Source organism: Oncorhynchus clarkii, chromosome 7 (genome assembly GCF_045791955.1).
Source record: "Oncorhynchus clarkii lewisi isolate Uvic-CL-2024 chromosome 7, UVic_Ocla_1.0, whole genome shotgun sequence".
NCBI classification, from domain to species: Eukaryota; Metazoa; Chordata; class Actinopteri; order Salmoniformes; family Salmonidae; genus Oncorhynchus; species Oncorhynchus clarkii.
This window is the reverse complement of record NC_092153.1, coordinates 66153211-66170846: the sequence shown is the minus strand read 5'-3', so window position 1 is coordinate 66170846 and position 17636 is coordinate 66153211. Positions and strand designations below refer to the sequence as shown.

The following is a 17636-nucleotide window of genomic DNA, read 5'->3' as shown; positions in this document are numbered from 1 at the left end:
TAATTGAGTTAACGTGTACATGTAGGTAGAGTTATTAAAGTGACAATGCATAGATAATAACAGAGAGTAGCAGTGGCGTAAAAGAGGGGGTGGAGGGGTGGGCAATGCAAATAGTCTGGGTAGCCATTTGATTAGGTGTTCAGGAGTCTTATGGCTTGGGGGTAGAAGCTGTTTAGATGCCTCTTGGACCTAGACTTGGCGCTCCGGTACCGCTTGCTGTGCAGTAGTAGAGAGAACAGTCTATGACTATGGTGGCTGGAGTCTTTGACAATTTTTAGGGCCTTCCTCTGACACCGCCTGGTACAGAGGTCCTGGATGGCAGGAAGCTTGGCCCCAGCGATGTACTGGGCCGTACGCCCTACCCTCTGTAGTGTCTTGCGGTCTGAGGCCGAGCAGTTGCCGTACCAGACAGTGATGCAACCAGTCAAGATTTTCTCGATGGTGCAGCTGTAGAACCTTTTGAGGATCTGAGGACCCATGCCAAATCTTTTCAGTCTCTTGAGGTGGAATAGGTTTTGTCGTACCCTCTTCACGACTGTGTTGGTGTGCTTCAACCATATTAGTTTGTTGGTAATCGTCGGGCCCTGCGGCCTTGTGAATGTTGACCTGTTTAAAGGTCTTACTCACATCGGCTGCAGAGATCGTGATCACACAGTTGTCCGGAACAGCTGGTGCTCTCATGCATGTTTCTGTGTTATTTGCCTCGAAGCGAGCCTATAAGTAGTTTAGCTTGTCTGGTAGGCTCGTGTAACTGGGCAGCTCTTGGCTGGGCTTCCCTTTGTAGTCTAATGGTTTGCAGCCCTGCCACATCCGACGAGCATCGGAGCTGGTGTAGTACAAATCGATCTTAGTCCAGTATTGACGCTTTGCCTGTTTAATGGTTCGTCGGAGTGCGGTCTTAGTGCCAGCATCGGTCTGTGGTGGTAGACAGCTATGAAAAATACAGATGAAAACTCTCTAGGTAGATAGTGTGGTCTACAGCTTATCATAAGATACTCCACCTCAGGCGAGCAAAACCTTGAGACTTCCTTAGATATCGTGCACCAGCTGTTGTTTCCAAATATACATTGTCCGCCCCCCTTTGGCTTACCAGATGCCGCTGTTCTATCCTGCCGATACAGTGTATAACCATCCAGCTGTATGTTGATAATGAAGCATAAACTAGTATAGTTTTTAATGTCTAGTTGGTAGTTTAATCTTCCTCGTAGGTCGTCGATTTTATTTTCCAATGATTGCATGTTAGCTAGTAGAATGGAAGGCAGAGGGGGTTTATTTGATGCCTACAAATTCTCAGAAGGCAGTCCGACCTCCATCCTCTTTTTCTCTGTCTTCTCTTCACTCAAATGACAGGGATTTGGGCCTGTTCGAGGGAAAGCAGTTTGTCGCTCACGTTGTGCTCATCGGAAAAAGAAAGGAAAAAAAGAAAGGAAAAAAAAGTTTCTGCCAGTTAGTGGTGAGTAATCGCTGATCTGATGTCCAGAAGTTATTTTTGGTCATAAGAGACGGCAGCAGCAACATTATGTACAGAAAAAGTTTTTTTTAAATAAGTTATAAACAAGGCAAATAAATGAACAAAAAACACATTTGGTTAGGAGCACATAAAACGTCAGCCGTCTTCTTCAGCGCCATGATACAGGACTTATGACACATTTCTTATGATGATGACATCTCCGTTATCTTAATGCTCCTCCTTAGGCCTCTTATAACCACAATAAGGTAGCAAATGTTATTGCATATATTTCATCTGCCCCCTGCAGTTCATACAGCATAACAACATTAGATCAGAGAGAACCTGTGTGCTCAGGCTGGCAATCACAGTGTTACCATCCATCGGGCCATTACCATCCCATCATCATCACCGTAGGCTGGCAATCTGAGCCACATTCTCCTTATTACCCATCCCATCAAGCCAGGCATGTCCTCATCTGTTAGACTGGAGTAATGGCACGGCACCAACAGCTAGTCAGCCACTGACACATCAATGCTCCAGAACCACTTTAAAAATATAGAGGCTGACGTCTCAATTCTCTATATAGCCAGTAAAGTAAAACAGCAATCAACTCACTATCCACATATAACAAGCTTATTCCTCAAGTAATGTTTCAGTTGTATTGACAGATTATTTTAGGCTGAACTGGAGTTTAGGCTGAGCTGGAGTTTTCAGCCAGCCAGTGTTAAGATAGCCTGGGCTGATGTGGGTAACTAGCCTATGAGGTGGTCTACAATACTGAATGCTCGTCTAGGCAGCACTGGCACAGCATATTCATCTCAATATGCCCTCATTGCAACACTGCAATCAATCAATCAGCCACCAAAAAAAGCTCAGCGTTGTCACACACAAATCCCCCATGTATTTACACCCCTAATATATTTACTGCATCCAGAGAGAGAGGACACAGACTGTCAAAGGCAGGCAGGCAGAGACGGAAGATAATTTGGAGATTCTGCACACAAATTAGTTCCTGCCAGGGTGATACATCATGGAGAATTAAGAGGTCTCTGTCTTCACCTCACCTCACACACCAGAACCTGTGCGGCCGACAGCCATATTGGCACATCTGTCAGGAGAGGATAGAGACAGCCAGGACTCTGTGTGTGTGTGTGTGTGTGTGTGTGTGTGTGTGTGTGTGTGTGTGGTGTGTGGTGTGTGGTGTGTGGTGTGTGTGTGTGTGTGTGTGCGCGTCACCCAGGACAGAGACAGAGATGGATGGACCAATCACAGCTCCACAATTGGCTGATCTGATCTGACCAGCAATAACCAAGATGGATCCTCCTATCCTGTGTCAGCTTGCAGCGTGCGGAGCCGGGGGAATTCATTTTTAATAATTAGTGTTCACTTCCAGCGAGCACCTCGGAGTCAATTCTACAGAAAATAAGTGTAGGTAGATAGAAGGGGTTGCAAGGCATCCGACCGCAAGGTGCTAGAGGGTGGTGAGTATGGTCCAGTACATCACTGAGGCCGAGCTCCCTGCCATCAAGGACCTCTACACCAGGCGGTATAGACTATAACCCCCGAGTCATATACTTTTCTCTCAGCTGGAACCAACAGGACCCTGAACAGCTTCTACCCCCAAGCCATAAGACTCTTCCTCGTGCCCTTCGATCCTTCCTGTCCTCGGGCTCGTGCAGTGGGGAGATCTTCGTGGGCTATACTTGGCCTTTTCTCAGGGTTTTAAGTTAGTGGCCTGTTGATATCCCTATATTGGTGTGGGGCCTGTGCTTTGCTAAAGTGGGTGGAGTTGTACGCTGCCTGGTTGTCCCGGTACGGGAGTAACTTTGGATGGGGCCAGTGTCCCCCAACACCATCTGTCTCAGTCTCCAGTATCTATTATGCAACAGTCTATGTGACGGGGGGCTAGGGTCAGTCTGTTATATCTGGTGTAATTTTCCTGTCTTAGCTGGTGTCCTGTGTGACCTTAGATATGCTCCCTCTAATTCTCCAATCTCTCTCTCTTCCCTCCAGGAGGCCTAGGTAGTCCATGCCTCAGGACTACCTGGCCTTTCTTTCTCACTGGGTTTTAGGCTTGGTTTCTATATAAGCACTTTGTGACAACTGCTGTTGTAAAAAGACCTCTATAAATAAATGTGATGGATTGATTGACTATTAAAGAAGACTGCTAAATAGCTAATCAAATGGCTACCTGCATTGACTCTTTTTTTGCACTAACTCTCTTCCACTGACTCTATGCACACACCCTGACATCCAACAAGCACACACACACACACACACACACACACACACACACACACACACACACACACACACACACACACACACACACACACACACACACACACACACACACACACACACACACACCCCTGCTGCTACGGTCTATTATCTTTCCTGTTGACTAGTCACTTTACCCCTACCTGTATGTTAAAAGCTACTTCATACCCCTTCACATCGGCTAGTTACTGGTACTCCCTGCATATAGCCATGTTACTTGTACTCCTTACTGTTATTCACTTGTGTATTCATTCCACGTGCCACTATTTCAATGTTTTATTAAATGTTTCATCTTAACTCTGCATTGTTGGAAAAGGACCCATCAGTTAGCATTTCACTGTTAGTCTACACCTGTTGTTCACAAAGCATGAGACAAAGACAATGTTATTTGATTTTATTTGGTTGACAATTCACATCATCAGTGAAAGTCATACACACACACACACCAATGACACAATGGGTTATAAACGACGGGTGTTGAGCTGTTATCCTCGCGGGGAGCCGTGTATGTCTGAGCCACAGAGGGTGATTGTAAATGCACATTGTAGCACGGCCGCAATGGCTGCCTTTTAACTGGCCTGGAGACGCCTTCCATAGAGAACATTGACATTAGAGTCAAGGTTATATTTTGAATGGAACCTCCCTTTAACTGGCCTTCTGACCATATGGGGGAACAGGGTTTAAACAGAGCAGGTAGTCTGCCTCCTCTCTGTTCTGTTCTGCCACGGCTTGGTTTGCCATGGTTCAGTGACCACCGCAGCACCACCATCAGAGAGAGAGGAGGGAGGAGGAGTGATAAAGGGTAAGAAACAAGGGTGATGTGAGGAGAGGGGATACAGGAAAGCGAGAAGGTGTGTGTATGTGTGAGAGAGAACGAGCGAGAGTGAGTGAGAGAGAGAGAGTGAGAGAAACAGAGAGAGATCAGGAAAAGAGTGAAGAGAGAGAAGGAGCCAACACACACACGTTGGCACTCTGTTGCATTCTAGGACAAAACTAGTTTCCTGAAGGCAGTCTGATCTGTGGAGCCATTCTGCATGTTCTCATCCACAACAACAGCAATAACATGTAATGGTTGCTTTAAAGATGTAAACACAGAGAAACAACCATAGTACAAAGTTTCTCTGTCTGAGGATAGGTAGGTAGTAGGACACTAGCCATAACAATCAGCAGTTCTATTAGTTCTGCATTACCATTGTGAAAGGTGAGGGGTTGCTAACAGTGAGGCACATTCCCTTCCTGAGTTTACTAGGAGTAGAATGATCCACAGCCCGGGAGAGTATCTTTCAGCCTCATACTCAGGCCAGCTAACCAACCACCTCTTCAGTTCTCCCTCCATCACCTTGACCATGTAGTGCCAACACCGACTGGAGACAGTTCATCTGAGGGAATCCATTATGCTCCACTGACCATGACTGACTGACAATAGTGTACTGCATGCAGGATGTGTGTCCATGTACAGGGAACTGCCTAAAAAAAGGAAACACCAACTTAAAGTGTCTTAAGGTGTTGGGCCACCACGTTCCACCAGAACAGCTTCAATGCGCCTTGGCATAGATTCTACAAGTGCCTGGAACTCTATTGGAGGGATGTGACACCGTTCTTCCATGAGAAATTCCATCATTTGGTGTTTTGTTGATGGTGGTGTAAAATGCGGTCTCAGGATCTCCCATAAGTGTTCAATTGGGTTGAGATTAGAGGTCGACCGATTAATCGGAATGGCCGATTAATTAGGGTCGATTTCAAGTTTTCATAACAATCTGCATTTTTGGACACCGATTATGGCCGATTACATTGCACTCCACAAGGAGACTGCGTGGCAGGCTGACTACCTGTTATGCGAGTGCAGCAAGGAGCCAAGTTAAGTTGCTAGCTAGCATTAAACTTATCTTATAAAAAACAATCAATCAATCTTAACATAATCACTAGTTGAACTAGTAATATCATGAACCATGTGTAGTTATCTAGCTTGTCCTGCGTTGCATATAATCAATGAGGTGCCTGTTAATTTATCATCGAATCACAGTCTACCTCGCCAAACGGGTGATGATTTAACAAGCGCATTCGCGAAAAAAGCACTGTCGTTGCACCAATGTGTACCTAACCATAAACATCAATGCCTTTATTAAAATCAATACACAAGTATATATTTGTAAACCTGCATATTTAGTTAATATTGCCTGCTAACATTAATTTCTTTTAACTAGGGAAATTGTGTCACTTCTCTTGCATTCTGTGCAACAGAGTCAGGTATATGCAGCAGTTTGGGCGGCCTGGCTTGTTGCGAACTGTGTGAAGACCATTTCTTCCTAACAAGGACCGTAATTAATTTGCCAGAATTTTACATAATTATGACATAACATTGAAGGTTGTGCAATGTAACAGCACTATTTAGACTTAGGGATGCCACCCGTTTGATAAAATACGGAGCAGTTCAGTATTTCACTGAATGAATAAACGTTTTGTTTTCAAAATGATAGTTTCCGGATTTGACCATATTAATGACCTACGGCTCATGTTTCTGTGTGTTATTATATTATAATTAAGTCTATGATTTGATAGAGCAGTCTGCCTGAGCGGTGGTAGGCAGCAGCAGGCTCGTAAGCATTCATTCAAACAGCACTTTCCTGCATTTGCCAGCAGCTCTTCGCTGTGCTTCAAGCATTGCGATGTTTATGACTTCAAGCCCATCAACTCCGAGATTAGGCTGGCAATACTATAGTGCCTATAAGAACATCCAATAGTCAAAGGAATATGAAATACAAATGGTATAGAGAGAAATAGTCCTATAATTCCTATAATAACTACAACCTAAAACTTCTTACCTGGGAATATTGAACTCATGTTAAAAGGAACCACCAGCTTTCATTTGTTCTCATGTTCTGAGCAAGGAACTGAAACGTTAGCTTTCTTACATTGCACATATTGCACTTTTACTTTCTTCTCTAACACTCTGTTGTTTTTGCATTATTTACACCAAATTGAACATGTTTCATTATTTATTTGAGACTAAATTGATGTTATTGATGTTTTATATTAAGTTAAAATAAAAGTGTTCATTCAGTATTGTTGTAATTGTCATTATTACAAATATTTGTTTTAAAATGTAAAATACAGATTAATCGGTATCGGCTTTTTTTGGTCCTCCAATAATCTGTATCGGCATTGAAAAATCATAGTCGGTCGACCTCTAGTTGAGATCTGGTGACTGAGGCGCACACATACACCCACACACCCTTAAAACGCCCCTATCCTCCTTTGAGACCACTCTTTCAAAGTCACAGATCCCTTCATCTAGCCATGGCAGCTGAAATAATGGGCAACTGGGCATTTTTATACATGGCCCTAAACATGATGGGATGTTAATTGCTTTATTAGGTCAGGAACCACACCTGTGTGGAAGAACCTGCTTTCAATATACTATACTTTGTATCCCTCATTTACTCAAGTGTTTTCTTTATTTGGGCAGTTACCTGTATATCATGGACTCAAGGGTTGTACAGTAGAATTCATCACGACTTGAATGAGTGTTAGACAAATGAGTCATGCTGTTCATTGACTTACACCAAGGCTAATGTAGCTAGCTTCATCACAATACAATGCCAGGATACAGAAATGGAATACAAGCCCAACAATGTATCAAGAGACTGGTGCCATGTCTACATAAATATGACTCATCTCAAATCCAACTGGTTTCATCCAACTGCGGGGTAATATAAAAGCTCTGAATAAAAAGTAAGAACTACACACTCAGAGCCAGAGACAAACAAGAAACAAACACACAGAGAGAGAGAGAGAAAAAGAAAGAGAAAGAGAAAAAAAATAACTGATAAATGATGCAGATCTGAGTTCCTGCGGGGGTCTCATGGTGTGAGATATCATCTCATGAAAAATGCCTTCGCCGAGCACACACATGCCTTGAATAACCTTTAATCACATTCCCGGGTGTGGGTTTCTGTGTAACTTATTTAGTGTTTCATAACTAAAGTACACACACTGCATTGAGAGTGAGACACAGTACACCTCACTCTTCTGTGCAGCAAATGTGAAAGAATAAGAAGTAGGTTAGGTTAACCTTCTCTTAATGTTGTAAAGTGTAAATTAGAATATTGAAATCAGCACAACATTTTCTATCCTTTCATTTGCATCTGCAACATTTTGACTTTCTGCATTAGGCAGTCTCCCTGGCAGAGAAAAAGTATATAAAAAATTTGAAATATCGATTTCTGATTGACACAGTGAATTACTTGCACAACACCAGAGAGGTGTATTGAAAGAGTCAAGGATAAAAAGCTATAGAACCTTGGTAGAGACTGGTAAATGATCAAATTATTCTCCTGACAACTGAGTGGAATATAGAGGAGGCTCAAACTCTGGTGTCAGGTGATATGAATCACAACATATGTCGGACACTACACCATCCAAGGCAAGGTTACCTCACGAGACCGACTCATGTCCACTACATATGCAAGAATGGCTGCCTTAGACAGGAATCCTATTCAATAACTAGGCATGCCAAAGGGTGAATGACTGAAATGTATGCAGGTAGATGGAGGCGTACTAGCTCTCCATAACAGTGGCTGAGGCATCCTGCTTCTTCTACAATAGTCTGATCTCCATAGCAGAAAGTACATATCAAAGCTCATTAGGAGAACAGAACTGTAGGGCACATGAAGGTGAAGCCGGAGAGTAAGAGCGATGGAGGAAAGAAGGGAGAGACTAAGGTGAAGAGGTAGGGAAAGAGGAGAGTGAGAAATCTGTGTGAGAGAGATACATAGGGTGAGGGTGCAGTATCCTTGCTGAAGGCACTACTCCTCTGGCTGCAGTTATCAATTAGCCTGGAATCCTAACTTCTATGCTCCAGTTGCACCTGGTGTTATCCATGGTCTCCACTCCCCCATGTACTAAAGCTACAGCTGAGGTTCTAGGGTTGTCATGGTACCAGTATTGCGTTACTCAGAGGCATCGTGGAAAAAAAAGAAAACAACATTTCCTGAGGAAAACAGTCCTAACAGCTTTATGTTGTCACCCAGAATCACATGTTTCTTTTCCAAGCTATAGCACAAACAAAGAGTTTAGTCTGCTTTGTGTTTTCCTTTTTGCCATGAAAAATCAGTGATCGCGATACTGGTATAATGACAACCCTAAGCTGAACACAGAGAGACACAGTAGTAACAGTAGTAACAGATGCTAGTTTGCCCGACCACTGTGAGAGAGCTGAGGGCTCTTCACAGAGGAACACTACAACAGGATAATGGCACAGAGGACTGGGAAAGGATGGAGGCTGGCTGGAGTCAATTACAGCATACGAGAGAACGTGAGTTATTCCAACCAAGTAAGTTCTTTTAAATTCTTTATAACCTTTATTCCCCAGGGGGTCCATTAGGGCCAAAATACCTCTTCAAAAGACCTACTGTAGCATGTAGCAGCAGACTAACCAGGCCAGGCTGTAGTGGCTGCTACACTGCCTGTATACGTCTCCATTCCCTCCCACGTGGCTCTTAATAACCATTTAGCTGCTATGGCACGCTTGTCCTTCCCCCATTCACAGCCCATAGACACTAATTACTTCTCTAAAGCAACGCTGGACAACATTTCTCTTCGGTCTTCCCTTTCTCCAATGGCTCCATTTAACTCAGTCACAATGAGCTAGCTGCCTCACCATTAACCCTGCTGTCATTTACTCACAGTGCTTCTGACTACATATTCCCCCTAACAATACAAAGCACACTGAGGCAAAATAGCTTTTAGCTGTCTGAATCCCTATAGCTCAGTGTCAACACAGGTTCAGTGTCCAACAACTAAGACAGGTTTGAATAGAGAGCATGACACATTAAAAGCTCAGAAAGCACAGAGAGAGGCCTGGCAGACAGGCTGCAGAGGCTAGGGTTTGCTATGTGCTAAGTGCTATGACTACAAAGGCAATTACAATTACTGTGAAACTATCTTTACCATATTCTGAACTGATACCTAACCAATAGCTTTATTTAAGTGTTTAGGTGTATTGTACAAAGAATGTCAGAACAGTGTGAACAATAACTACAGTTGCCCCCTGAGCTGGCACTACAGCAGTAACTGTAACACATGGAAATATGCGTAAACATTACTATCAATGATCTATGGGTGGTGATCCTTGTAAAATAGGTATTCTGACCTCAATGGGTCTTCCTCTCCCAGGAGGTACAGCATCAAGGACAAAATAATATCTCGTGGACAGATCTACATAAACATAACTGGTACCGTAGAATCTGCCAGGACTGAATGGAATATGTAGCATATTCTTTCCAATGTTTGGGTTTTTCTTAACTGTTTATTTGTACAAATCATCTTAGCATCTTTGGAATGTCAGAAGGGGAGGGGACATTCAGCCTGTAACTTGCAAAGAGAGAGCGGAGCTCCTCGTTCCAGTTCCAAAAGCAGGTTTGGATACAGATAAGCACCTAAATTGGAACACAGTGGCTGTACAGTAACATGCTATACATGACGTCAAAGCTCAAGGTCTACGCTTCACAGCAAAGTATTGGTTTTGAATGACAGCGGTTCTGAACATGAACACCGCACGCAACAACAAGTTGCCTCCCACAAACTGGGCAACTTTTGCAAATGTGTTGTCTGAGTGAGGTAAATGCTGGAAATAAAGACGACTCAATGTATTTTGAAAGATGAGATGTTGAGTATTATAATAAATAACGCTTTGATTTCATACAAGCAAGTCAAACAACTGTTAGTCTTGACTTTCCCATATCATTCCCATACAGTAACAAGATGAAACGGCGCCATTGCTGGGTTGTTCTGAACAGAATGAGCCTAATGTTGTTTGAATTGTGAAGACATTTGGCAGGGAACACGCATCTGAATGTACTCAAGACAAGGGCTGGGTGATATACTATGCAATACAATAAATTAAATGTACACTATCGTTCAAAAGTTTAGGGTCACTTAGAAATATCCTTGTTTTTGAAAGTAAGCAAATTTTTTGTCCATTTAAAATAGCATCAAATTTATCAGAAATACAGTGAAGACATTGTTAATGTTGTAAATGTGGCACGCCTGCTCCCGCTCTACCCCCCCTGGCGCTCGAGGGCGCCAGGCTGCCCGGCACTACGCTCTGCTGCCACCATCATTTATGCACACCTGCCTTCCCTCGTCACGCGCTTCAGTGATATTGGACTCACCTGGACTCATTCAGTCACCTGTTTACCTCCCCTATATGTGTCAGTTCCCCAGCTCTGTTCCCCACTGCTGCATTGACTGTCATATGTCCGTGTTACCTGTGTGCTGACGCTGTTCTTGTCTTGTTCTATGTATGTTCCCGAATAAATATCTGACTCCCTGTACCTGCTTCTTCTATCCGGCGTCGGTGCTTACAGTATTACTACTGTAGCTGGAAACGGCTGATTTTTTATGGAATATCTACATAGGCGTACAGAGGCCCATTATCAGCAACCATCACTCCTGTGTTCCAATGGCATGTTGTGTTAGCTAATCCAAGTTTATCATTTTAAATGGCTAATTGATCATTAGAAAACCCTTTTGCAATTATGTTAGCACAGCTGAAAACAGTTGTTCTGATTAAAGAAGCAATACAACTGGCCTTCTTTAGACTAGTTGAGTATCTGGAGCATCAGCATTTGTGGGTTCGATTACAGGCTCAAAATGGCCAGAAATAAAGAACTTTCTTCTGAAACTCATCAGTCTATTCTTGTTCTGAGAAATGAAGGCTATTCCATGTGAGAAACTGCCAAGAAACTGAAGATCTCGTACATCGCTGTGTACTATTCCCTTCACAGAACAGCGCCAACTGGCTCGAACCATAATAGAAAGAGGAGTGGGAGGCCCCAGTGCACAACTGAGCAAGAGGACAAGTACATTAGAGTGTCTAGTTTGAGAAATGGACGTCTCACAAGTCCTAAACTGGCAGCTTCATTAAATAGTACCCACAAAACACCAGTCTCAACAGTGAAGAGGCGACTCCGGGATGCAGGCCTTCTAGGCAGAGTTCCTCTGTTCAGTGTCTGTGTTCTTTCGCGCATCTTAATATTTTATTTTTATTGGCCAGTTTGAGATGTTGCTTTTTCTTTGCAACTCTGCCATTCTGGTACTGCTACCAACATTTTAGCACTGAATGTTATGTGCTAGCTGTGTAGTCTGTGTTAATAAATGTGCAGTGACCGTAAAAATATGCATTTGTATAAGGAATCGGCAACTCGTTCTCATATTCTTATCCAGGTAGGCTACTTGATTTCAACATGTAAACAAAGTGAACAGGCTGTTGTTCAAACAGTTGGAGATGGACAGGAGGGTCTATTCATAACCTGTTCAACTGCTCTACCTTACAAGCAAGCAAATAGATCCAAGTTGGCTAGACTTTAAATATAATGATTAGCTGGCTACTCACTAGAAGTGGGCTTGTGCTTGCGAGATTGTTTATGAGAGCTGATTTCATTTTCTATAACGGCTGCTACCAGAAGTTGGACTGAATGTCAGAGCAGTCTAAGGCACTGCATCGCAGTGCTAGTGGCGTCACAACAGACTACAGATTAGATCCAGGGCTGTACCACAACTGGCCGTGGTCGGGAACCTCATAGGGCGGCGCACAATTGGCCTAGCGTCGTCTGGGTTAGGGGAGGGTTTGGCCGTGGTAGGCCATCATTGTAATTAAGAATTTGTTCGTAACTGACTAGCCTAGTTAAATAAAGGTTAAATAAATAAAACATTTGTGGATGTGCATGTAACAAAATTGTCATTTTCATAGACTTGAAAGCCAAATCAGTGATTTTTGCAAAAAAATAAAAATAAAAAAAAATTATTACCACCCGTCTTATGGTTGAAGGCTTATATTTAGTATAGGTTTAATTTACAAGTCCTGAATTCATTAGATTATTACTGACTGTTTGAAATGCAGTGTATTTATCTTTAATTGTGGAACAAATCTTATTTTGAGAGAATATTTTTAGGCCATATCACCCAGCCCTACTTGTGTCTCTACTCTGTGTGCACCAACATTCTGATCTGATTCTCTGAATTGCCTTATGAAAACCTAACACTGTAAGATTGTTTTTAGAATGCGTAAACAACAGTCATTTTGTGATGGCGGGGATGCAGGGCTGTGTTCCAAAGAAAACAAATACAAGTTTGCTTGCTCTAGTTCCTCAACAGCACAGCTAGGAGAGCTCAAAATAGAACCTTATGGTTGAAGTCTCTTCTTTGAGTCATAAAAGTGCATTGGAAATACATAGGAACTGTGCACACTTCGGAGAGGTGTGTGGCCACTTCAAGACAACAGTTAGTCCTCTCACTGAAACCCATGTCATTTATATTTGTTGCACCTACCCCAAATGTTCCATGAATATTCTTATCCTGTTACTGAATGTATCCAGAGTATTTTTAGATTTCGTTATCAACAAATGTGGCAAAAAGTACAGTAAAAAGTAAAATGCACATTAAATTGACAGTATAATGTTTGGATTCAGTCTTGAGTCAGATCAAGTGTTTGGTTCTCACCTTTAGTCTAATAATTTTCCCATATTCAAACTGTTCCCTTTGATTGCTACCATGGTTATGCATTTCCATATTTCTTCTGTAAGAAACAGTTCAATTTAGCCCTATCAATACAGCAAATTCCCACGAGTTCAAATGTACCCAGAGCTTAATTGAGCAGCTGACCAATTACACAACACTTTAGTTCTGGGTTAACCGAGATTAAGGAGGAGAAGCAGTGTACTAAAAATAACTTTATCCTACTTCATGCTCCAAAGGAAACATCACTGGGAATATAACCGTTAAATCAGTTAATTCGTATAGCTCTTTCCACAAAGGCAAAGTGGAATTGGAAAAGGTTTTTTAGTGATCTTTTCCTTTTTAAAATATTTTTAAATATGACTGATTTTTATAGGACTGCAGGCGGTGCTAAAATAAGCAGGAGGGAGGTAGTGAGAATGACTTTTCAAGCATAATATACAATCCAAAGAGGCAGAATATCATTAGTTTCCATCTCACTTCAGCCTTGTCCTACTCAGATGGCCGAGAGCACTTTGTTCATGTTCTCCTCTAATGGGAAATTTGCGCAGTTAGTGGATATGAATAGGACCAGGGATACTACTTCTGGCTTTTCGATTAAAATTCAAGCCGCTGCTTTTGAGGATCACAGTGAGGTAGCTGGCTAGCAGCACAATGGTTGTAAAAAAGCACATTCAGTGAATGAATCACATATAGGCCTACACACAAACACTGCTTGAGCGTACACACCCACAGACATACAGTACATACACCCACCCACAGACATACAGTACATACACCCACCCACAGACATACAGTACATACACCCACCCACAGCATGTTGTGAATAACCAAAAGGCACAAAGTAAATGTATGCATGATGAATCATCTATTAGATCTGAAACCTTATTGAAGGCTGCCCTGCAACATATACCTCATCATCAGACCTTGTGAAAGTTCTTCTGGACACGACTGTACTTTCAAATATGTTCATTTAGCTCTAGCTAGGGATGTGCACGTTTATATGAATATCCGAATGTACGTTAGTCTTCAAATACTTGCCTGAGTATTTATTTCTAACAGAGAAAATATATGTAGGCCTCTTTTAACACTGAAAAGGCTTTTTCTAAACAAACTAAAATATTAATGTGACATTGTTACATAGAAAGATATACCAAGACATTTGAAATTGAGTTTTTATGACGTGTACCATGCTCCCCATAAGAAGACCAGTACCATTCATGTGTGTAGCTTGTTGTTTATTTTTGTTGCCAATCGAAGCGGCTTAATGTGTAGCAAGTAGAGTGAGAGTTCACTAATGCACAATGGAATTAAAAGTTTGCAAAAGGAGGAGAAGTAGGCTACAACGGGCAACCAACAGGTAGGCTGTTGTGTCAACTGAATGGGGTTGGGGGGAAAGTGCAGCATATGACCTCGTTTAGCCTAACTAGCCTCTCTAGGCTACTCCAGTCAAGACAGGCACTGCTATATGGGATGATAAATAACATTGTGGCTACTATAAGTTAGCTAGTCTTGGCTGTAGCCGAGTTTCCTTGGCGTCTCTCTTTCTCCATCCATCTGCTCCCTCCAATGACTGTAAGGCTCGCTCCCATCTCACACACACCGTCCCCTCTGCAGCTGCAGCAGTAGAGCGCCAGCCTTTCCCCCAAGCCCAGCAGTGCTCAAGTTAAAAATGTACGTTTAAGAAACACATGTATGGCTGAATGGTGCTCACAAGGACCACACTAGTTCCTACTCCAGCACAGAATCCATAACACACATCAACAACTACTCCCTGTAGCTACCATTCGGAGGGAGAGAGGTAAAGAGGGAAAGAAGGAAAGGGAGAGAGGTAGAGAGGGAAAGAAGAGTTGAATTATGAGCAACAAAAACAAAGTAGGAGTGTAGAGGATATTGGGAAGGATTTGGAAAGAAGGGAGAAAAGTTGGGACGGAGAAAGGTTGAAAATCAATAAAAGACAAAAGAGGAAGATTACAGAGTTACAGTAAGGTAATATGTCTCTACAGCCACAGTCCAATTAGGTTTGCCCCATCTCCTTAATTGATCAGAGAAGAGCAAGAGACAGAATCCTAGACAGGAATTAGGGCTAGAACCTGTGGCAAAAAAAGTGAATCCATCTTGCCTGGGGACATAGCTGTACCACTATGGAGGGAAAAATTACTCACCTGAATAAGCCCAGTAGGAGTCTCCTCCTGTCGCCCTCCTCTCCCTCACCCTGCCCCCCATGCTCCCATGATGCTCTTTTTCTACTGGCCCCGACTGGCCACCCTGTAGAGCTGAGGGAAATAGAGAGACAGAGGTTAGAGGTCAGAAAGAATATATAAGAAAAACCTAATATTGAGTTGCACCCCTTTTGCCCTCAGAACAGCTTCAATTTGTTGGGGCATTGACCCTACAAGGTGTTGAAAGCGTTCCACAGGGATGTGCCCCATGCCCCATGTTGACTCCAATGCTTCCCACAGTTGTGTAAAGTAGGCTTGATATCCTTTGGGTGGTTGACTATTCTTGACACACACGGGAAACTGTTGTGAGAAAAACCCAGCAGTATTGCAGTTCTTGACACACTACTACTATACTACTACTACTATACCCTGTTCAAAGGCACTTAAATATTTTGTCTTGCCCATTCACCCTCTGAATGGCACACATACACAATCCATGTCTCAATTGCCTCAAGACTTAAAAAATATTCTTTAACCTCCCCCGGTCTCCTCTCTTCCCCTTTCCTTCACTGATCGAAGTGGATTTAACAAGTGACATCAATAAGGGATCATAGCTTTCACCTGGATTCACCTGGTCAGTCTGTCATAGAAAGCAGGTGTTCTTAAAAGTCTAAGCCCTGTTTAAGCTGGGGGAGTACTACTAAACTATACGGAATTGTTTTAAGAAGGTTGTACCAAAAATAATTTTACTATTTGATTTAGAATTTTAAGATATTTTTTTTTTAAGTATAAAAAAAAATCTGAAACAATTATTTGCTGAAAAATGGAAGGACGTTTGTTTTGAAGTGTCTTTCATCTATCTGAGAGATACAGTACATGGCTGACACATGCTCGTCAAACATGGCATTCCAAAATCATGGGCATTAATATGGAGTTAGTCCCCCCTTTGCTGCTATAACAGCCTCCACTTTTTATGGAAGGCTTTCCACTAGATTTTGGAACATTGCTGCGAGACTTGCCTCCATTCTGCCATAAGAGCATTAGTAAAGTCAGGCACTGATATTGGGCGATTAGGCCTGGCTCTCAGTCGGCATTCCAATTCATCCCAAAGGTGTTCGATGGGGTTGAGGTCAGGGCTTTTGCGGGTCAGTCAGGTTCTTACACAGCGATCTCGACAAACTATTTCTGTACGGACCTCGCTTTGTGCACGGAGGCATTGTCATGCTGAAACAGGAAAGGGCCATCCCAAAACTGTTGCCACAAAGTTGGAAGCACAGAATCATCTAGAATGTCATTGTATGCTGTAGCGTTAAGATTTCCCTTCACTGGCCTAGCCTGAACCATAGAAAAACGGTCCCAGACCATTATTTCTCCATCAACAAACTTTACAGTTGGAAATGGCACAATGCATTCGAGCAGGTAGCGTTCTCATGGCATCCGCCAAACACAGACTCGTCTGTCAGGCTGCCAGGTGGTGAAGCGTGATCCATCACTCCATAGAACGCACTTCCACTTCTCCAGAGTCCAATGGCGGCGAGCTTTACACCACTCCAGCCAACACTTGACATTGCGCTTGGTGATCTTAGGCTTGTGTGCAGCTGCTCGGCCAAGGAAACCCATTTCATTAAGCTTCCGACAAGCTGATGTTGCTTCCAAAGGAAGTTTGGAACTGGGTGGTGAGTGTTGCAACCAAGGACAGACAATTTTTTTGCGCCATGCGCTTCAGCGGTCCCGTTCTGTGAGCTTGTGTGGCCCACCACTTCGCGGGGTAGCCGTCGTTGCTCCTAGATGTTTCCACTTCTATTTCCACAATAACAGTTTCCACTTATGTTTCCACAATAACAACACTTACAGTTGATCGGGGCAGCTCTAGCAGGGCAGAAATCTGTCGAACTGACTTGGTGGAAAGGTGGGGGGCCTGCGGGCTGACCCCGGTCTCCAGTTGAACAGTGTTTCCTCCAAAACATTGGTGCGATTGGCTCCCGGGTTAAGTAGCGCGGTTAGTCGGGTTATGTTTCGGAGGACACTTGGCTCCACTTTCACCTCTCCCGAGTCCGTTGAGGAGTTGCAGCGATGATACAAGATCAGAAAAATTGGGGAGAAAAAGGGAGCAAAATACTTTTTTTTATTACAAATAATAAATTAAAAACATTTCTATACTTAGATTTTGGTGGGCTTTTGGTACACTTAATTACATTTAATATTTTCTGTATTTACATTGAAGTAAA

The 17636-nt window shown here is 42.8% G+C and overlaps 1 protein-coding gene across 1 annotated transcript in view; it reads right to left on the bottom strand.

Annotated features, from left to right (window-relative positions):
- The window catches only part of LOC139413700 (receptor-type tyrosine-protein phosphatase gamma-like), a 222020-nt gene that overhangs the window by 174164 nt on the left and 30220 nt on the right, over positions 1-17636 (bottom strand). The window contains exon 2 of the mRNA XM_071161382.1: positions 15412-15522. Coding sequence (XP_071017483.1) covers positions 15412-15522 — 111 coding nt within the window. The remainder of the gene's footprint in view (positions 1-15411; positions 15523-17636) is intronic.